Genomic DNA, 23,275 nt, shown 5'->3' with positions numbered 1-23,275 from the left:
CGCGGGGTTTGAAAGGCAAATTATTGTTGGATTATCTTTAAATACCCGCTACTTTTGGATCAGAATTCTAGCTTTGTATAGGCTACTGTTCCTATTGTTGAAAGCACAAAGGTGTGTAATAAACAACTAGCATATTTATATTTTGCATTTTGTTTTCTTACTGTACCGAAAATGAACCGAACCGTGACCTCAAAACCGAGGTACGTACCGAACCGAGATTTTTGTGTACCGTTACACCCCTAATATTAAGAGAAAAGACTTGTGAGCATTCATGAGTCAACATCCACTTTTTGCTACGTAAATACAGTAGCTTACAAAATACCAAAACTATTATTCTTTCCTTAGATTTTTTTTCCCATAACCTGACAACTTTTTTGCTCTCCAAATATCATTCCGTCTTATCATTTTACGTATCTCGAATACAGGATACCAGCCACTGCTGTTCTAAACATAGTTTTTGATACCATAGCTGTTGTCAGCACGCGTCCCCGCTGGGGCGTACGCATTGGAACGGATTGCACCCCTGGACGGTGGCCCACTTGCACACAGAAAACCTCCTCCGCAGAGTAGCAACGCCGATGCAATGAAGCCGATATAAATGGCCGCCCCCATTTCCCGTTTAAGCCCTTCAGGGACGCGTGGGTTGTAAAAGTCTTTGATCACGCTGTTAGCCGTCCAAGACACGGCCACCATGGGTGCGAGGCCCGCTAGTCCAAAGATGAGTCCGGAAACGACAACCACTCGTGCCTTGATGCGCGGGTGGTTCAGGCACTTGGTACACCGTGCGCCCACGAGGAAAACCAGAAAGCCTAAGCACCCGAGAACCATGCCGACGCAGACCAATCCACGAGCCGCCTGCAGCTCGGGGGACAGGTCTAGCAAGGCGTCGTAGAGCTTGCACTGCATCTGTCCCGTGTACTCGCTGACGCACGTCATCCACAGACCCTCCCAAAACACCTGCATGACCACCAGGCGGGTTCCGATGAAGGCCGTTACCTTCCACATGGGCAGGGCGCAGATCATCACGGTCCCAGCCAGACCCAACATTGCTAGGACAATGCCCAGCTCCTCAAGAGCCATGTTGGACCTAAAGGCAGGAGTGAGAGGAAGTCACGGGTTGGTTCTTTTCAAGGGGACCAAATACCTTTTGCTTATTTTAAAGCCAAGTATTGTAATTAACTGCTGCTGATTTTTTTTCATATGTATTTAGGGCTGCAGCTATCGAATATTTTAGTAATCGAGTAATTGACTGAAAATTCTATAGATTAATAGAGTTATCGGATAAAACATTTTTTTTTAGGTAAAGAGCAATTATAAATATACAGTGCCCTCCATAATTATTGGCACCCCTAAAAAAGATGTGTTTTTTAGCTTCTAATATATATTTTTTTTAAATTCAAATAATATGGGACCTTAATGGAAAAAAAGAGAAAAATCCAACCTTCAATACAAGTGCATTCATTCAGTGGGGTAAAAAAATCCCACATAAAGAAAAAATTATTTGACATCAAATAATGTGTGTCAAAATTATTAGCACCCCTGGTGTTAATACTTTGTACAACCCCCTTTTGCCAACAAAGCAAGGCCTGGGGACTGAGATGGCCATGGGAGGAGCTTGATATTGTGTCTGGTGAACCATTTCTGTGTAGATTTGGCCATATGTATAGGGTCTTTGTCTTGCTGAAAGACCCAGTGACGACCCATCTTCAGCTTTCGGGCAGAGGGCAACAGATTTTGATGTAAAATTTCCTGGTATTTCAAAGCATTCATGATGCCATGCACCCTAACAAGGTTCCCAGGGCCTTTGGAAGCGAAACAGCCCCACAGCATCACTGACCCACCCCCATACTTCACAGTGGGTAAGAGGTGCTTTTCAACATGCGCATCTTTTGTGGCACGCCAGACCCACTTAGAGTGTTTGTTGCCAAAAAGCTCAATCTTGGTCTCATCTGACCAAAAGACACGGTCCCAGTTGAAGCCTGGCAATATGTGTATTTTTGTGTGAGACCAAGATTGAGCTTTTTGGCAACAAACACTCAAAGTGGGTCTGGCGTCCCACGAAAGATGTGCATTGGGCTCATCTGACCAAAGCACACGGTCCCAGTTGAAGCTTGGGATCGTGTGTATTTTCGCTAAAATGCTAAAAATCTGATTTTAGATGCCTGTCTGAACAAGGCCTTAAACTACTGTTTGTGTAACCCAAGTTTGATGATTTCTGCTTTAATTTGTTCCCAAAATTGAGAGTGAGAGCGTCCCTTGCTTCCTGCAGGAGGTCGAAAAACTGGTTCTCCCGGAACCGAAGTGAAATAACAACTGAGAGAGAAGTACGAGATAGCAAATGTATGGCAACCAGAAACGCAAAACAGCAAAACAAAATTACGAATATGGAAACTTTACATGTACAGTGGGGCAAATAGGTATTTAGTCAACCACTAATTGTTCATGTTCTCCCACTTGAAAATATTAGAGAGGCCTGTAATTGTCAACATGGGTAAACTTCAATCACGAGAGACAGAATTTGAAACAAAAAAAAAAACAGAAAATCACATTGTTTGATTTTTAAAGAATTTATTTGCAAATCATGGTGGAAAATAAGTACTGTATTTGGTCAATACCAAAAGTTTATCTCAATATTTTGTTATGTACCCTTTGTTGGCAATAGCGGAGGCCAAATGTTTTCTGTAACTCTTCACAAGCTTTTCACACATGGTTGCTGGTATTTTGGCCCATTCCTCCATGCAGATCTCCTCTAGAACAGTGATGTTTTGGGGCTGTCATTGGGCAACACGGACTTTCAACTCCCTCCACGGATTTTCTATGGGGTTGAGATCTGGAGACTAGCTGGGCCACTCCAGGACCTTGAAATGCTTCTTACGAAGCCACTCCGTTGTTGCCCTGGCTGTGTGTTTGGGATCATTGTCATGCTGAAAGACTTAGCCACGTCTCATCTTCAATGCCTTTCCTGATGGAAGGAGATTTTCACTCAAAATCTTTCAATACATGGACCTATTCATTCTTTCCTTTACACAGATCAGTCGTCCTGGTCCCTTTGCAGAAAAACAGCCCCAAAGCATGATGTTTCCACCCCAATGCTTCACAGTGGGTATGGTGTTCTTCGGATGCAATTCAGTATTTTTTCTCCTCCAAACACGAGCACCTGTGTTTCTACCAAAAAGTTCTATTTTGGTTTCATCTGACCATAACACATTCTCCCAGTCCTCTTCTGGATCATCCAAATGCTCTCTAGCGAACCGCAGACGGGCTGGACGTGTACTGGCTTAAGCAGGGGGACACGTCTGGCAGTGCAGGATTTGAGTCCCTGGCGGCACATTGTGTTACTGTGGTCCCAGCTCTCTGTAGGTCATTCACTAGGTCCCCCCCGTGTGGTTCTGGGATTTTTGCCCCATAATTAACCCGTTGCCTTGCATTGTCTGCCACTGACGGCCATAGACACGTCTAATAGCGATAAACTCATTTCAATTCACTACAGAAGGACAAAAATAAGCTTGTTTTTCACCAAATAATTGGTCTTAAAAAGTCTTAAATTTCACTTGACGTAAACTGCGACGTAAAATAATTTATTCACTGCCACTGACCACCCCCTATTTTTGAGTTTTCATTTATTGGTTTTTATTTTTATTTACCGTAATTTTGGGACTATACGACGCTACTTTTTTCCTTCATTTTGAATCCTGCGGCTTATAGTCCAAGTATGGCTTATTTGTTGATTTATTTGGGTTAATAATTAACATTTTATTTGACAGCGGCGTCATAAGACTGTCATAAGACCGTCATAATTATGACATAACAGTATCATGGGCACTACTGAATGCTTATGACCAGTGCTTTATTTGTAAATCATAAGGTGCCGGAACACAAAGTACATATGACAGCGCAGGGATGATGATGAGACGGGCACAGGTCCCGGAACATACGCAGAAAATGGTGCTGAAAACAACATGCAAATGCCCACTTGCCATGCTGTGGGACTTACAAGCCTCAATTTTAGATAATATCCATGGTATAAATGTTATGACAACAGTTTACATTCATTTAGGCTATACTATATACAGCACGTGCAATCGTCCACATAACTGCAGGTGGGACTTACAGTAACGTACAGTCTAATTTGTAAACCATAAAATAAAAAAATCTGAGATTACAATAACTAACACAAACCCATTCTTTTGCGAGTTTCACCCCCCGGTCTTCTCTGGCCCCCAAGTTCCCCCCGTCTTACAAATTGTGCAGCCCAGACCTGAATTTCCCATAAGGGTACTGGCCTGTTGATCTGGCTGTTGGTGGTCCACCTGGCTGACTGCTGCTGCTGTAGCTGGCCCCCACTCCGGGTGGCGCTGAACCTGACCAGCTGCTGCCATAGTAGCAGCCTCCTGCCCCAGCTTGGTTGGCTGTCCGTGAGCCTGGCTAGCTGCTGCGGCGCTAGCCTCCCGGTTCTGCCCGTTAGCATGATCGCTGCAGCTGCCCTCATTGCTGGTTGTTGTTGTTTTTCTGACTCGTTTTGAACCTTCTTCCTTCTTTTAAAAAAGACAGTAAATGCAACTATCTTTTTAGCATGTTGAAATACCTTTTGATCCTGGCTGCTTGCTCCCCAGATGCCGCACATTTCCAAAGTTTTTTTTTTATTTTTTATGTCAGGGGCGTGATTTGTCGGTCCAGCTTTTCATTGCATCAACAAATCTCCGACTCTTTCAAGTGATGTTAAGTGTTTATAAACAACATGCAATTCTTGGGATTTGTTCTGTAAATGAATTTATGCATAGTATTATTTTTAGGGCTGTCAAAATTATCGCGTTAAGTGGCGATAATTAATTTTTTAAATTAATCACGTTAAAATATTTGACGCATTTAACGCACATGCCCCGCTCAAATAGATGAAAATGACAGCACAGTGTCATGTGCACTTGTTACTTGTGTTTTTGGGTGTTTTGTCGCCCTCTGCTGGCGCTTGGGTGCGGCTGATTTTATGGGTTTCAGCACCATTGTGTAATTATTGACATCAACAATGGCGAGCTACTAGTTTATTTTTTGATTGAAAATTTTACAAATTTTATTAAAACGAAAGCATTAAGAGGAGTTTCAATATAAAATTTCTATAACTTGTGCTAACATTTATCTTTTAAGAACTACAAGTCTTTCTATCCATGGATCGCTTTAACAGTTAATAATGTTAATGCCATCTTGTTGATTGATTGTTATAATAAACAAATACAGTACTTATGTACAGTATGTTGAATGTATCTATCCCTCTCGTGTCTTATCTTTCCATTCCAACAATACTTTACAGAAAAATATGGCATATTTTATCGATGATTTGAATTGCGATTAATTACGGTTAATTCATTTTTAAGCTGTGATTAACTCGATTAAAAATTTTAATTGTTTGACAGCCCTAATTATTTTATTTTATACTTTAATGTCCGTAACTAAGCATGGTTCCTGTAAGACATGCTTGGACTGGAGAGCTGTGAGGTAGTAGGAAGCGAGAGAGAGACGGGCGAGAAGCAAAAGTTAGCGGTCGGATGTGGCGGTAGTCCACTATTATTTTGTTTATTGTTTTGTGATTATTGCCACAATAAAGTGGAGAAAGCCATCAACATATCCTCTCCTTCTTTCCCCCCATTCGGGGCTATTACAATACTTTTAAAAACGTTTTGATATTAGTATTATTTTCGAAACACGAGAGGTGGTGGATCTGCCCAAATAAGTCCTGGAACACAGGGAGGCCAAAATCAAGAGGTGCCGGATATTGTTCCGGCATGATCCGGCACAAATCAACCCCTGCTTATAACAGATGTCATTAAGTGTCATCCGGCAAATTATGTCACTAACTTCATTTATGTCCAGCTTGGATCTTTTACATCCATTCAAAAGTGAGATAAATTGCCGGATAACACTAAATGACATCTGTTATAAGATCGATCGGGTCCGATCACGTCATTTTCAAAGTATCGGAATCGGCAAAAAAATATCGGACATGCCTTTTTTTAATATATATATACTTTTTTAATGAAATCGCTTTCTAATTGTAGACAAAATGTCTTACACTCATCCAGAGGCTTCAGTTTTGGCTTAAAGTAGGGTTATCAAATTTATCGCATTAACGGCGGTAATTAATTTTTTCTAAATTAATCACATTAAAATATTTAACGCAATTAACACATGCGCTGCATGACCCACTCACGCATTGTCGCATTCAATCTATAATGGCGCCGTTTTACCTATATATGGAGCTAAAAGGCAGCGCAAAATGAGTAGAGTGAATTTTAGCAGTCTTTGGAGCCTTTTTTTAATCGGCTAAAGCCTTACAATCCCTCTCTCAACAATTAGAAATATCATGGGAAGCAATGTGGGGAAGCAAGGTAGTAGTTGATCTCTTTCTTAACACTCTATCTTATTTCTCAACGCAGAGAAGAGATATCAATTGGTGCCACTACGCACAGTCATGGTTGCACTTCCCATCATGCATTTGGGCAGAACAGTTAAATGGCTACAGTAGCATTTACTGAAAGCTCAACAAATACACTAGATGGCAATATTTAGTCACAATATACAAAGTCACATTTATCCTTTAAGAATTACAAGTCTTTCTATCCGTGGATCCCTCTCACAGAAAGAATGTTAATAATGTAAATGCCATCTTGAGGATTTATTGTCATAATAAACAAATACAGTGCTTATGTACTGTATGTAGAATGTACTGTATATATTCGTCCGAGTTTTATTCATTTTTTTCTTAATGCATTGCCAAAATGTGTATGATCGGGAAAAATTATCGGGAATGATTGGAATTGAATCGGGAGCAAAAAAAAAAAAAGCAATTGGATCGGGAAATATCGGGATCGGCAGATACTAAAACGATCGGATCGGGAGCAAAAAAACATGATCGGAACAACCCTAGTTATAAGCATTCAATAATGCTCATGACATTGTCATGTCATAATTATGACTGTCTAATGATTGTCTAACGCCACTGTCAAATAAAATGTTTCCAAATACCATAAGTAGCAATTAATGAAAGAACTGGAACAGTAACTGAAGAAATAATTACCACTGAACATGAATTTTGATTGTTATTTACATCTATAGCGCTGCAATGCATGCTCGGAGGCATGTTGGACGACAACAGTGTTGGCAGCAGGTGGCAGCAGAGGTTGACAGTTTCCCCCAAGGAAGAAGTGATGGCCAATTGAAGCTTCTTGAAGCAATGAGGCATTGCAGCCAATTGGTTCAAGGCTTCATGGTGGTTCATTTGGTTTTATGACAGCCGGATGATGCCATTTTCAAATAAAGTGTTACCGGTGAAAATCTTTTGATGTAATTATCCCATAATACAGTGAGGACAGCTGCGCTTATAGTACAGTGCTGCCAGGGCCGGCCAAGGCCATTTGGGGGCCCTAAGCAAAATAATGCAAAGGGGCCCATATTTTTGGCCCACTATTTCATCACAGTGTACTGTGAAACCCATACATGCAATCCAACCTATACGTCCATATTTTGTATATTAATCAGATTTTGTTGCACTGCATACTTCAAACTTCTCACCCCAAATGATTGTTAGTACTTAAAGTAGATAGCGCCAAACCTTTTTCTAAAAGAGGAAGGAAAGAAGTTAAGGAAGAAATTTTATTTTTTAAAGCTTGTAATCAAGTATCAAAACTCACAAAAGTCAAATAATGCAAACTGTAGTAAACAAAACAGAATATAAATTAAACAATTGCCAGATTGGGGGGGCCCTAGTGGTCAGGGGCCCTAAGCAGCTGCATAGTCTGCGTATAGGCTGGGCTGGCCCTGAGTGCGGCTTATCTATTAACAAATGCCGTTTTTGTGCCAAATTTGAAGGGTGCGTCTTATAGTGCGAAAATTACGGTAATTACATTTTTTTTTTTAAATAAAGAGGAAAAATCTTGCATTTATTAGGTTTCTTTTCATTTCAATAAAGAGCAAATATTTTATTTTTAATTAAAATATCAACAACAACAAAATCCCAAATATTTGTAGTTCACGGAGGACTACAGAAATGTCATCAAAATGATATTTTAGGGAACAACATCAGGTCGATGCACATGATTTCTTTTCCATCGGCAATAAATCAAATGTCGTAAACATCCACTTTTTCATTGATGACGACAGAAATGTTGTTGAAATTATATCTTAGTGAAAACATGAAGTCGATGCACATGATTCCTTTACATCAACCAATGACTTAAACATCAGACGTGTAGAATTATAAGACAGAGAAGTAAAATGAAGACTTTCCACCATATGTATACAACATAATTTCCAAAAATGAAGAACCTGATCATCCCAGTCTGTCTTTTATCATCTCAAATGTACGTTTTTGTCGGTGTGTACGATCTCACGGAGTCGACTTTCCCGTACCCTCCTGAAGACTTGTTCGCCAGGTAGCGCATGGATGGATACTCGTCCTTCTTGGGGGGGCAGCTGGCGCACAGGAGCCCCCCGCCTAGCAGGAGTAGACCACCCGCCCCCCAGGCGATGTACAGTGAAGCCCCCAGCTCCCTCTTCTGGGCGTCCACCACGGTGGGGTTGTAGAAGTTTCTGATGATGAGACTGGCGGTCCAGCAGGCAGGGATGATGCATAAAAGGCCACTGATGATCAGAAAAACCCCTCCAGCCACTGCCACTCTTGCTTTTTCCCTTTTATCGGGGATGAAGCTAGTACATTTGCCGCTAGTGAAAGCCATGAGGACCCCGGCTACTCCGACGATAATGGAGACCACCATCAAGGCACGTGCGGCCTGTAGATCCTGGGTCAGGGCTAGCATAGAATCGTAGACCTTACATTGCATTTGGCCCGTGCTCTGGAAAACGCAGCTCATCCACAGACCCTCCCACGTGGTCTGCGAGGTGACGATGGTGCTGCCGATGAAAGCGGTGACGCGCCACATCGGTGCCCCGCACGCGATCAGCACGCCGATCCAGCCGAGGAGGGACAGGGCGCAGCCGGCCATCTGCATGCCCATGGAGGGCATGGTGTCGGCGGAGAAGTCGGCGACCGGTCGGGATCCGATCAGGTGCCCGAATGCCACGCCGACTCATAACAAGAGGCGTGATAGTTGAAGGCACGTCACAAAAGACCGGCCATTCGAGATTCTTGCTTGCTTTGTCAAGGCTGTTATTATTATTGCTCTGAAAGGAGGATTGTGTTACGTTGTCGGCTCGATACTCTCGACAAAGAGTTGACATTCAAGGTCAATGTGGGAAAAGCCTGAAATTCAAATGAGCTGTAGCAGAGGTGATTGCTCTAAGATTCTAAGCTCAGCTTCCTCCCAAATGTCAAAAAATGATCAAATGTATACTGCTGTGTGTACATGTGATTGACTAAATATGCGCTACAACGCGCCCAACTTTGTTCAGAATTAGCTTGCTTTTCATTCATTTGCGCAGCGTCACAATCTTTTAAACAGTGTGGACGCTGTGCATCTCCAGAGTTGAGAGGACATTGTTCCATTACAGCAAAGCGAGACGAGTCATTGGCTAAAGGCTGGGTTTATCCCGCCCATCGGACACCGTGCGTCTCTGAAGGTCTATGGGCAGTGGGCGGGGCTCGGCAGACCCGGACGCTCTGCTTCTCTGCATGATGATTGGATGATCTGTCTAAGGCTGAATTGATTGACAGCGGAATTGGCGAATCAGGTGTAAACATCCGAAGGAGACATTTTCATTCCTTTGTTCTGAGTTGAACCGGAGACTTTCATAATCATCCTAGCGACTCTTCGTTCCAAACAACTAGCAAAAAATTGAGCTTAGATCTTGTGTTTTTTCTAGGGCTGTCAAACGATTAAAATTTTTAATCGAGTTAATCACAGTTTAAGAATTAATTCATCGTAATTGCAATTCAAACCATCTATTAAAATATGCCATATGTTTCTGGAAATTATTGTTGGAATGGAAAAATGAGACACATTAAACATACTGTACATAAGTACTGTATTTGTTTATTATAACAATAACTCAACAAGATGGCATTAACATTATTAACATTCTGTTAAAGGGTATTACAACACCTGGGGAAATGCTAATATTCCATCATTTATCCATAAAAGCATGCCTTTTGGATTCCTATCATGCCACTTCGTGTAATTACACACATCGCAACACCAAGAAAATGATAGAAATTTGGATCGATTGTGAAGCTAAAAGGACCCGCCCCCGAGATCCCGGAAATCTAGCATATTGTGTGCGTGACGTCACTACAAGGAAACAACTGGCTCAGTGCTTAGTACTGAATGGCGGCGATGATGGCGGACAATTTTGTTTCTAGTTGCAGCGACGAATCCGACGAAACGAACATTCTTCTAATGGTGACGAGGAGAGTTATGAACCTTTCTTTGGTGTTTTGGGTTAGCAATTTGAGCCCAAACGAAAGCCAATGCAGCCTAATGAAAGGATCATTGAGGGGAGCAAACTCACTGATGCAGCGCCAGCAACATATCACGTGGGAAACACCGAATGTTTTTTTTTTTTGCATTTCTTTTTGTGAAGCTGATACACCGTGACCGCAAAATAAAGTAATGTATAGAATAATTATCATTTATTGTGCTATCATAGGTTTTCGCTCTGCCAACAGACACAAATATGAATGAGATTAGAGGATTTGTTCTATATATTTTACGAACGATAATTTATACATGTGTACAGTCCTATATCCAATGCGTGATATGTTTTTTTTATTATAAAAGAGTACTCACTCTGGCCATTTCGAGCTTGGCTGCTCCGCTCCTTTGGTTAGCCTGGGGTGGTCTCATCAGAGCCAGTCAGCGCCCTCTTTCTTGATATCTCGAGACATTTCGGTGGCTGCGCGTGCATGGTGGGCACCGCATCTGCTTTCAGCAACAATTTCTTCGCAAAACCTGATTTCATTTATCCATAGTTCGAATAGCTTTCAGGTGTAAAATGCGCACGACACAAAACCGTGCCGGAGGCTGGGTCTGCAAAATTAGCCCTCTTAGCACGAACGAACTTTACTCAGTGTCTGCGTAGTCCAGCTCTTTTTCTCGCGTTCGGGAACTCATGGGTACTACATTGCGACAAATGGCTATTTGTACACCACATAGCATGACAGGTTTGAACCATTTTAGCGATTTTTTGATAAAACACGAACGCAACTCTCTCGTCGATAAACAACGATGGCACCTGCCTCGACCTTTTGTTTCCTTGTTGTCACGTCTCCGCCCCATTCGGCTGTTTCCGGAATACTTTCGGTAACGTTCGTAATTTTCGATCTATTTTCGATAATTGCTCATGAATGTGATTTATTTTTTTGTTAACTTTATTAATATTTGTTATCTTGCCACATAACGGTTCTATTGATATCTCACAGCCCCTTAGTATTATAATACCCTTTAAAGCGATCCATGGATCGAAAGACTTGTAGTTCTTAAAAGATAAATGTTAGTACAAGTTATAGAAATTTTAAAATAAAACCCCTCTTATTGTTTTCGTTTTAATAAAATTTGTAAAATTTTCAATCAAAAAATAAACTAGTAGCTCGCCATTGTTGATGTCAATAATTACACAATGCTCATGGTGCTGAAACCCATAAAATCAGTCGCACCCAAGCGCCAGCAGAGGGCGACAAAACACAAAAAAACACACGTAACAATTGGACATGACACTGTGTTAATCTGTTTGAGCGGGGCATGTGCGCTAATTGCGTCAAATATTTTAACGTGATTTATCAAAAGAACTTGATTACCGCCCGTTAACACGATAATTTTGCCAGACCTAATTTTTTCTATTGTAGCTGTTTGTTTTTGAAAACTTCTGGCACTTTAGTTTTTATATCTAGCGAGCAGCAGCTGCCGCTTAGCCCCTCCACCGTCACACAGCACTCACAGGCTGACACACTTTGAGCTTCCCTTCACTGAAAGACCAGCATCTGCCACTGTAGTGTATAGATATTTGTTCCCATATGTTTGTTCATTTTACTTGGTACATTCATTTCTGTATTGTTTGTCTATCTGACTTGATCAGAAAGCAAAGTCATAAACAGATAACACAGATACCTAGTAAAATTACACTTTCTTGTGAGGCACTTCATGGGTTAACATGGGGGCCTCCCTGTTTGCATTGGAAATAACAAAAAGTGTATGCGTTAAAAGCTCAGGACGGATCTTCTCGAAGGCACCTGGGGCACTTGAGGACATTTATCTTGGCCGACCAGCTTTGAATTATTCTTTTCTTTAAAAATGGATTATTTTTCTTAGGTGACGAATTCTTTCTTTTTGTTCCTGAATGATGTGTGTCGTCATTTCCTGTTCATTTAGAGAATAAAAGAACCTGAGGAAAGAAAAAAATAAACTTTTTCTTCGTGTTCTTCTGCGTGAGAAATTCGGGCACAATTTGGACTTTTGGGATCGGGCACAGAAAAATGATTCACTGTGGCTTATTTTTCAGAAGTGAGCAGTTCAGTCTACTGCCATGCATTTGCAGCACCATCCAAAGTGCAATCTTGACAGCTCATTCAGACTTGGCAGCCCAGGGGCCAGCTCGGACCCGGCAAAGTATATCCTGTGCATCTACTTAAATAAACATAAAGTTTCGAACATATTTCTGTAGTCCTCAATGGAAGAGCAAGCACTATTATATTGTTTTATTTTTTTTCTTTTATTTCAAATAAATTAATGATAATTTTTTAAAATAATAAAAAATAAAAAGAATATTTACTTTTTTTCCATGTTTAATTGAAAGATTATTTTTCATTTTTCTATTTTTGTTCGTATATTTATGTGTGTGGTTTTTTTTTTTTTATTAAGAAATTTAAAAAAGGAAAATTTTCCCCAATTTATTTTTTTTTTTTTTAATATTAATGATTATTATTTTTTATTCATTGTTTATTTGTTTCATTTTGTTAAAAAAAAAATCAAAAGAGGGAATCACTATATTTTCACTTTATTTTTTAAATTACTTTAAAAAAATATATGGCGTAAAACACAGACAAAACTGAAAAAGCCGTTTCTGCTCTTGCAACCCTCTGTAAAACAAACTGCAGTATTTTTAGCCAAAAGAACTGCTGTGCTTCATAGAACAACATGTCTAGATGCTGCCATAGCAGATTCATGGCGCATTAAGTCCCCGAACTATTTTTAAATTGTCCGTTTTACCCTGAAAACCCCCATTTACAGACGTCGCGCAACTGCTTTTGTTTCAACCCAGCCATAAAACAAAGTTAATTAATTATATTTATTATTCAAAATGTCTGTCGTTTTTAATTAGTTCATTAACTCATTTGCTCCCGGAACCGTATAAATACGTTTTATTTTTAAATGCTCAACTGTCCCGCAACCGTATTTATACGTCTTTTGCGTTTTTTTTTTTTTTTTTATAAGAAGCATATATAGCTTCCGCTGTATCTGAGAAACAAAGAAAAACGCTCCAAACCAATTTTAAAGCAATAAAACTGGCCACTGGAGGGCAGTAGCGCATTTTGGAAGACTAGACAAGCCGATTCAACAGCAGTGAACGGCCGGCCAGCATTGTCAAAGCGCTGGCGGATTGAGCCCAGGCGGCGCTCCGACCGGACAAAACAACGAGAGGACGCCTGGGACACCAGGCGCTGGACGATCGTGCAAAACGAGTGAAACCCCCCGTGGAGCGGCTCGCCTAGCAGACCCCGCAGAAATGCAAAAATAATCCATTTTACATCCGTTTACACAGCTGACGTGGCGACAACGGCGTCATCTCGGCGACAAACCGTCATCTCTCAGTCGTTGTGTGTGAATAAAGTGTTACTATTCTATCTAAAGCTCTATTTGTCTGGTTGTTCATAGTATTTTGTAAAAGGAAAACATTATTCAGATGTTTGGGATGTAACTAATGCAAAAAATAGCTTTGTTAAAGTCAAAGTTACGTTTGAAATGTATGCGTTTACAAAAAGCTCATTTTCTCCGTTTTTTCATCAGAAATTGGAAAATTGCTCAAACTAAGCTATTTTCTAATGCTGATTTCTAAAGAATGGAAAAAGATACGAACCTACTTTTTTTCTGCTGAAAGAAGAGAGTCCAATCTTTCTTTTGGTGGGTTCAAAGTTTATATAGCAATAGAATAGAATTTTCTGTGGGCCTTGCAAAATCAGTCAAAATCCAGAAAAAAAGGCCGGGAGCGAAGGGCCTTGCTCTGGTGAAAATGGCTGGGAGTGAAAGAGTTAATTGATGTCTCATATTTAGTTTATAAAAAAAAAACGAATTAAAAAAATTATTAATTCACATATTTTAAACTTTTAAACAAATTATGTCACAATGAAAAAAATGGCGTCTGTAAAAAAGTCCCGGATATGTACCTCATAACTATCGCTTAATTGAATTTTTTTTTGTTACTGTCGCATTTTGTCCGATATGTTAGATGATAAATAATCGATTCAAAAAAAAAAAAATTTTTTTTAAAACATTTAGAAGGGTAAATATATGAAAAAGAAAATCTCGACCACTCCTTGATGTCTGCGATTTCTGCATCATCACCCTTGTTAAATTACCATGTTTCACCCATAAAATCCCCCCAAAATCCACCTGTGGCCATTCACATGCTACATGGAGTTTTTTGGATCGAAACAAGGTAAGTACGCGATAATATCTCCTTAAAGTCATGGCATCTGTAATTCTGCTCTCGCGTGCTTTCACCTCCATATAGGGTTTTGCTGTTTAAAAACATTTAAAAAAAAATTTTTTTTTTTTAAATGCCCTCCTGTTCAAAATTTTCTTCCCCCAGAAAATTGAGATTTTAAGATTTCCAATGATGTACCACACATGCATATCGGAAAATTTTGAAAGTTGGCTAAATTGGGGGTCTCAGAGCAGAACTTCAAGTCACTTGGGTGTTTTCCGCCATATACAGTGCCTTGCAAAAGTATTCGGCCCCCTTGAATCTTGCAACCTTTCGCCACATTTCAGGCTTCAAACATAAAGATATGAAATTTTAATTTTTTGTCAAGAATCAACAACAAGTGGGACACAATCGTGAAGTGGAACAACATTTATTGGATAATTTAAACTTTTTTAACAAATAAAAAACTGAAAAGTGGGGCGTGCGATATTATTCGGCCCCTTTACTTTCAGTGCAGCAAACTCACTCCAGAAGTTCAGTGAGGATCTCCGAATGATCCAATGTTGTCCTAAATGACCGATGATGATAAATAGAATCCACCTGTGTGTAATCAAGTCTCCGTATAAATGCACCTTCTCTGTGATAGTCTCAGGGTTCTGTTTAAAGTGCAGAGAGCATTATGAAAACCAAGGAACACACCAGGCAGGTCCGAGATACTGTTGTGGAGAAGTTTAAAGCCGGATTTGGATACAAAAAGATTTCCCAAGCTTTAAACATCTCAAGGAGCACTGTGCAAGCCATCATATTGAAATGGAAGGAGCATCAGACCACTGCAAATCTACCAAGACCCTGCCGTCCTTCCAAACTTTCTTCTCAAACAAGGAGAAAACTGATCAGAGATGCAGCCAAGAGGCCCATGATCACTCTGGATGAACTGCAGAGATCTACAGCTGAGGTGAGAGAGTCTGTCCATAGGACAACAATCAGTCGTACACTGCACAAATCTAGCCTTTATGGAAGAGTGGCAAGAAGAAAGCCATTTCTCAAAGATATCCATAAAAAGTCTTGTTTAAAGTTTTCCACAAGCCACCTGGGAGACACACCAAACATGTGGAAGAAGGTGCTCTGGTCAGATGAAACCAAAATTGAACTTTTTGGCCACAATGCAAAACGATATGTTTGGCGTAAAAGCAACAGCTCATCACCCTGAACTCACCATCCCCACTGTCAAACATGGTGGTGGCAGCATCATGGTTTGGACCTGCTTTTTTTCAGCAGGGACAGGGAAGATGGTTAAAATTGACGGGAAGATGGATTTAGCCAAATACAGGAACATTCTGGAAGAAAACCTGTTGGTATCTGCACAAGACCTGAGACTGGGACGGAGATTTATCTTCTAACAGGACAATGATCCAAAACATAAAGCCAAATCTACAATGGAATGGTTCAAAAATAAACGTATCCAGGTGTTAGAATGGCCAAGTCAAAGTCCAGACCTGATTCCAATTGAGAATCTGTGGAAAGAGCTGAAGACTGCTGTTCACAAACACTCTCCATCCAACCTCACTGAGCTCGAGCTGTTTTGCAAGGAAGAATGGGCAAGAATGTCAGTCTCTCGATGTGCAAAACTGATAGAAACATACCCCAAGCGACTTGCAGCTGTAATTGGAGCAAAAGGTGGCGCTACAAAGTATTAATGCAAGGGGGCCGAATAATATTGCACGCCCCACTTTTCAGTTTTTTATTTGTTAAAAAAGTTTAAATTATCCAATAAATTTTGTTCCACTTCACGATTGTGTCCCACTTGTTGTTGATTCTTGACAAAAAATTAAAATTTGATATCTTTATGTTTGAAGCCTGAAATGTGGCGAAAGGTTGCAAGGTTCCAGGGGGCCGAATACTTTTGCAAGGCACTGTATATTTACCGTCATTAAAAAAAAAACGTAAAAGCACTATACATCTATTAATTTAATTATTAAAAAAAAAAAAATCTGAATCAACAAGCAGTGACCTGGGTTTGCCACAAAATCAATAAATCACCCAAAAAGCAACAGAAAGTGAACTGGAAATGCCCTAAAATCAAAAGGAATGACTCAGGATCAACAAGAAGCGTGTTGGGAAGGCCCCAAAATCAACAAGAAGTGGCCCGGGTCTGCCGCAAAATCAACAGGAAGTGAACTGGAAATGCCCTAAAATCAACAGGAATGTATGACAGACTGTAAGAAGAATGTCACAGTGAGTCCAGGGTGTGTTTCTAATGAAACTGCATGTCATCCTGCAATGTTGACTTTGTCACATGTACACTACTGGCCAAAAGTATTGGCACCCCTGCAATTCTGTCAGATAATGCTCAATTTCTCCCAGAAAATGATTGCAATTACAAATGCTTTGGTAGTGATATCTTCATTTATATTGCTTGCAATGAAAAAACACAGAATAGGAAAAAAAATCTTTATCATTTTACACCAAACTCCAAAAATGGTCCAGACAAAAGTATTGGCACCCTTTGAAAAATCATGTGACGCTTCTCTAATTTGTGTAATTAACAGCACCTGTTAGTTACTGTACCTGTGGCACATAACAGGTGGTGGCAATAACGAAATCACACTTGCAGCCAGTTAAAATGGATTAAAGTTGACTCAAGCGCTGTCCTATGTCCTTGTGTGTACCACATTGAGCATGGAGAAAAGAAAGAAGACCAAAGAACTGTCTGAGGATTTGAGAAGCAAAATTGTGAAGAAGCATTGGCAATCTCAAGGCTACAAGTCCATCTTCAAAGACTTGAATGTTCCTGTGTCTACCGTGTGCAGTGTCATAAATAAGTGTAAAGCTCATTGCACTGTGGCTAACTTCCCTAGATGTGGACGGAAAAGAAAACTTGAGAGATTTCAACTAAAGATTGTGCTGACTGTGGAACCTCGACTAACATCCAAACAAGTTCAAGCTGTCTTACAGTCCGAGGGTACAACATTGTCAACCCGTACTTTCCATCAGCATCTGAATGAAAAGGGACCCTATGGTAGGATACCCAGGAAGACACCACTTTTGACCCAGAGACATAAAAAAAGCCAGGCTAGAGTTTGCCAAAACTTACCGGAGAAAGCCAAAAACGTTTTGGAAGAATGTTCTCTGGTCATACGAGATAAAAGTAGAGCTTTTTGGGAAAAGGCATCAACATAGAGTTTGCAGGAGAAAGATGACGGTCCCCACAGTCAAACATGGCGGAGGTTCCTTTTGTGTTTTGGGGTTGCTTTGCTGCCTCTGGCACTGGACTGCATGACCGTGTGAGTAGCATTATGAAGTCTGAAGAGTACCAACACATTTTGCAGCATAAAGTAGGGCCCAGTGCGAGAAAGCTGGGTCTCCCTCAGAGGTCATGGGTCTTCCAGCAGGACAATGACCCAAAACACACTTCAAAAAGCACTAGAAAACGGTTTAAGAGAAAGCACTAGAGACTTCCTAAGTGGCCAGCAATTAGTCCAGACCTGGATCCTATTAAACACCTGTGGAGAGATCTGAAATGGCAATTTGGAGAAGGCACACTTGAAATCTAAGAGACCTGGAGCAGTTAACCAAAGAAGAATGGTCTAAAATTCCGGCAGAGCATTGTAAGAAACTCATTGATGGATACCGGAAGCGATTGTTCGCAGTTATTTTCTCTAAAGGTTGTGCTACCAAGTATTAGGTTGAGGGTGCCAATACTTTTGTCTGGCCCATTTTTAGAGTTTTGTGTAAAATGATCATGATTTACATTTTTTTCATTCTCTTTTGTGTTTTTTCATTGCAAGCAAAATAAATGCAGCATTTGTAATTGCAATCATTATTGGGGATAAATTGAGCATTATCTGACAGAATTGCAGGGGTGCCAATACTTTTGGCCAGCACTGTATTATTGGTTGATGAATGTGGACAGAGGAGGTCAATATACAGTATGTCATTTTTTACTTTTCAAATTTTACTGTAAAAATGTGGGAATAGGATACCTAGGAAGAGCCCACGTCTGACCCAGAGACATAAAAAAGCAAGGCTGGAGTTTGCCAAAACTTACCTGAGAAAGCCAAAAACGTTTTGGAAGAATGTTCTCTGGTCATGCGAGACAACAGTATAGCTTTTTGGGAAAAGGCCTCAAAAAGGAGTTTAGAGGAAAAAAAACAAGGTCGTCAAAGGAAAGATCACAGTCCCAACAGTCAAACATGGCAGAGGTTCCCAGATGTTTTGGGGTTGCTTTGCTACCTCTGGCACTGGACTGCTTGACGGTGTGCATGGCATTATGAAGTCTGAAGACTACCAACACATTTTGCAGCGTAATGTAGGGCCCAGTGTGAGAAAGCTGGGTCTCCCTCAGAGGTCATGGCTCTTCCAGCAGGACAATGACCCAAAACAGACTTCAAAAAGCACTCGAAAATGGTTGGAGAGAAAGCACTGGAGACTTCTAAAGTAGACAACAATGAGTCCAGACCTGAATCTCATAGACCACTTGTAGAAAGATCTGAAAATGGCAGTTTGGAGAAGGCAACCTTGAAATCTCAGAGACCTAGAGCAGTTGGCCAAATATGAATGGTCTAAATCAGACATGTCCAAAGTCCGGCCCGGGGGCCAAATGCGGCCCGTGGTCAAATTTCATCCGGCCCCCAGCCTCTGTCGTAAAATCAATAACATCTGACCCGCATCATAAAATGGTCAGCAGTACTGCTACCAGCATATGAAGTAGCTTACACACTAAATGCTGCTCCTCATTTACCCACTAAAAGGCAGCAGCACTCTAAGCAACATTACCCCGTGTGACCTTTTACTTCCACTTTTCTAAAATGGCGACAATCAAAAAAAAAAAAGGAAGTTGACTGCGACGGCCAACGCTGTAAGATAAGTGGAAATTGGACTATTCCTTCACTAAAATAACCAACAACTGTGTCTGCCTCATTTGCAAAGAGACAGTCACTGTTTTTAAAGAGGTCAATGTGAGGTGATACTACCAAACAAGACACGCTGACATGTACGACAAGATTACAGGGTAGATACGTAGCGAGAAATTGAAGCAACTTGAAGCTAGTTTAATTTTACAGCAGCAGTATTTCGCAAGAGCCCGAGAGTCGAAAGAGAACGCCACAAAGGCTAGTTGCGAGATTGTTGAAATAATTAATTTAGGGCTGTCAAACGATTAAAATTTTTAATCGAGTAAATCACAGCTTAAAAATTAATTAATCGTAATTAATCGCATTTCAAACCATCTCTAAAATATGCCATATTTTTCTGTAAATTATTGTTAGAATGGAAAGATAAGACACAAGACGGATATATACATTCAACATACTGTACATAAGTACTGTATTTGTTTATTATAACAATAAATCAACAAGATGGCATTAACATTCTGTTAAAGCGATCCATGGATAGAAAGACGTATAGTTCTTAAAAGATAAATGTTAGTAGAAGTTATAGAAATTTTATATTAAATCCCCTCTTAATGTTTTTGTTTTAATAAGATTAGTAAAGTTTTCAATCAAAAAATAAACTAGTAGCTCGCCATTGTTGATGTCAATAATTACACAATGCTCATGGTGCTGAAACCCATAAAATCAGTCGCACCCAAGCGCCAGCAGAGGGCGACAGAACACCAAAAAACACAAGTAACAATTGGACATGACACTGTGCTGTCATTTTAATCTGTTTGAGCGGGGCATGTGCGTTGATTGCGTCAAATATTTTAACGTGATTAATTAAAGAATTTAATTACCCCCCGTTAACGCAATAACTTTGACAGCCCGATATAATTTAAAAAATAATAATAAAGCAAATGTGACACACAGAATGGCTTGCTAAAATTTGCTTAAATATATTGTTCTACGTAAAGGACGTCAGCCAAGGTCGGCCCTCCACATTTTTACCATACCAAATCTGGCCCCCTTTGCAAAAAGTTTGGACACCCCTGGTCTAAAGGGTGTGCTACCAAGTATTAGGCTGAGGGTGCCAATACTCTTGTCTTGCTCATTTTTGGAGTTTTGTCTTTTTCATTCTCTTTTGTGTTTTTTCATTGCAAGCAAAATAAATGAAGATATTACTACCAAAGAATTTGTTATAGCAGTCGTTTTCTGGGAGATATTGAGCATTATCTGACAGAATTGCAGGGGTGCCAATACTTTTGGCTAGTAGTGGAGACCTCCAATCCATTTGAACCGGGAGGGTAATGAACGAATGTTCATTCGCTGCCAACCCTTCCAGTTCAAATGAATTGGACGTCTAGTAGCTATAAACTCCATCTAAGTTGGACATCTGATCTAACACGTTCATTGTATAGGTTTTACGTGGAGGATGTTGACACGGAGAAACCAGTAGAACAAGTTTCACATCTGCTGGAAGAACAATGCTCATTCCTGCTTTTATAGACCAACACCCTAATGACCTACTTAGATGAGAAAACACTGTTTTTGACTCCTACTACTACCAAAGACAAAATATCCCAACAATGGTATCAAGTAAATTTTTTATTAAAAATCAGTAAAATTGCTGAGCAATTTGGATAATACACAAACACATTCACAAGGCTGTACAAATATGTAGCAACTCCGACGTGGGATGTTTACGCCTCCGTTAAAAAGTTCTTGAAGTTCAATGGCTTAATTTGTAAGAAAATTAGTCCATAACAGAACTTGAACCAAGTTACATGTTCTTTTTTTGTTTGGATTAGTTAAAAATTAGGGCTGTCAAACGATTGAAATTTTTAATCGAGTTAATTACAGCTTAAAAATTAATCGTAATTAATCGCAATTCAAACCATCCATAAAATATGCCATATTTTTCTGTAAATTATTGTTGGAATGAAAAGATAAGACACAAGACTGATATATACATTCAACATACGGTACATAAGTACTGTATTTGTTATAACAATAAATCAACAGGATGACATTAACATTAACATTCTGTTAAAGCGATCCATGGATAGAAAGAGTTGGAGTTCTTAAAAGAAAAATGTTAGTACAATTTATTAAAATTTTATATTAAAACCCCTCTTAATGTTTTCGTTGTAATGAAATTTGTAAAATTTTCAATCAAAAAATAAACTAGTAGCCTGCCATTGTTGATGTCAATAATTACTTACACAATGCTCACGGGTGCTGAAGCCTATAAAATCAGTCGCACCCAAGCGCCAGCAGAGGGCGGCAAAACTCCATAAAACACAATTAACAAGTGAGCGTTTCACTGTACCGTCATTTGAATCTGTCTGAGTGGGGCATCTGCGTTAATTGTGTCAAATATTTTAACGTGATGAATTTAAAATATTAATTAACGCCCATTAACACGATAATTTTGACAGCCCTATTCAAAATACAAAATTATACAGGACGACAACACACTTTTGCTGTTTTTTTCGACTGTAGTCCGTAAATCAAGATCGGTCGTATTTGGAGGGTTCGTAAAAACACGTGAGAGAAAGTACAACTTGTCGGAAAACTGATTTTTTTCGTGAACCGGGTGGTCCGCGAGCTGAGGTTTCGATTGTACTTCAAAGTCTTTTCATGGCGGGCCGGTTGTACCTCACACATAGGCCCGGCTGGTGGCTGTAGACCTGGCGCCTGAGTACTTGACCGGGTACTCGGGTCCGTCCTTGGGTGGGCAAGAGCTGCACAGGAGGGCCCCGCCCAGGAGAAGCAGGGCTGCGGTTCCCCAGCCGATGTAGAGAGCGGCGCCCAGCTCTCTTCTTTGCGGGTTGGTCAGGATAGGGTTGTAGAAATCCCGGATGATGGTATTGGCCGACCAGCACACGGGGATGAGCACTAGAACCCCAGCGCAGATGAAGACCGCGCCCGCGGCCACTGCCACCTTAGCTTTGGCAATTTTGTCCTTGACGAAGTTGGTGCACTTGCCCCCGGCGATCCCCAGGATGATCCCGACGGCGGCCACGACGATGGCGAGGACCACCAGGGCCCGGGCGGCCTGGAGGTCCTGCGGTAGCGCCAGCAGAGAGTCGTAGATCTTGCACTGCATTTGCCCTGTGCTCTGCGTGACGCAGTTCATCCACAAACCTTCCCATATGACTTGCGCCGTCACGATGTTGGCGCCGATGAAAGCGGTCACCTTCCACATGGGGAGGGCGCATACGATGATGGTCCCCACGAATCCTATGCAGGCCAGGATAAAGCCCAGCATCTGGCGGCCCAGCGACACCATCTTGACCTTTTTGTTTTTTCTTGCGTTTGAGTCGAGCACTGGAACTGAGCGAGACGTTGAATGAACGTGTCGCCCCGGTCCACTTTGTTTTAAGGATGCCGAACCCAAAAAGGGGCTGGGTCTTAACTGAAACTTGCAGTTCCTGTGTCGAACCTGCCCGGCAGGATTCCTATGGGAGTACTGACGACAGTTTCGACGAGATGAACATCAGTTCTTCCGTGACTTCATGAAAATAGGTGGTGTTCGCGGTTTGAACAAGGCTATGACCTTTGATTGGTCGGACGTCAAAAGCTTCCGGTTTTCAAACTGATGCTGTGGTAGTGTCAAGTGGGGGTTTGTTGTTGAAGAAGTGGTCACTACTGAGTGAATCAGCATAACTAAAATCTTTTGCCTGAGTCTTGTTCCAATGTTTTCACAAAAGAAGTTATAAGTAAACTTTTACTAATTGCACAAGTATTTTTTAATTGATACTCTTACAGTCATTTTACAGTGTGTTTCACAATTGCTGTGAAGTGTCATGTAA

At 40.7% G+C, this 23,275-nt stretch overlaps 2 protein-coding genes across 2 annotated transcripts; both read right to left on the bottom strand.

Annotated features, from left to right (window-relative positions):
• Nucleotides 1-368: 368 nt before the first annotated feature.
• Nucleotides 369-1,080, bottom strand: LOC130911148 (claudin-4-like). The gene has a single exon (XM_057828908.1). It carries the CDS (start codon nt 1,078-1,080, stop codon nt 445-447), a length of 636 nt encoding a protein of 211 aa, XP_057684891.1. The 3' UTR covers nt 369-444.
• A 6,875-nt stretch (nt 1,081-7,955) lies between these two features.
• LOC130911188 (claudin-4-like) lies at nt 7,956-22,813 on the bottom strand. Its single transcript, XM_057828986.1, has 2 exons — nt 22,258-22,813; nt 7,956-9,017 (listed from the first exon to the last, which is right to left on the bottom strand). The coding sequence occupies exons 1-2, from the start codon at nt 22,750-22,752 to the stop codon at nt 8,346-8,348; spliced, it is 1,167 nt and encodes a 388-aa protein (XP_057684969.1). The 5' UTR covers nt 22,753-22,813; the 3' UTR covers nt 7,956-8,345.
• Nucleotides 22,814-23,275: the final 462 nt, after the last annotated feature.

The sequence above is a fragment of the Corythoichthys intestinalis genome, unplaced genomic scaffold, assembly GCF_030265065.1.
Source record: "Corythoichthys intestinalis isolate RoL2023-P3 unplaced genomic scaffold, ASM3026506v1 HiC_scaffold_23, whole genome shotgun sequence".
Taxonomy (NCBI): Eukaryota; Metazoa; Chordata; class Actinopteri; order Syngnathiformes; family Syngnathidae; genus Corythoichthys; species Corythoichthys intestinalis.
The sequence above is the reverse complement of the archived record's forward strand: the minus strand, read 5'-3'. Positions and strand labels throughout refer to the sequence as shown.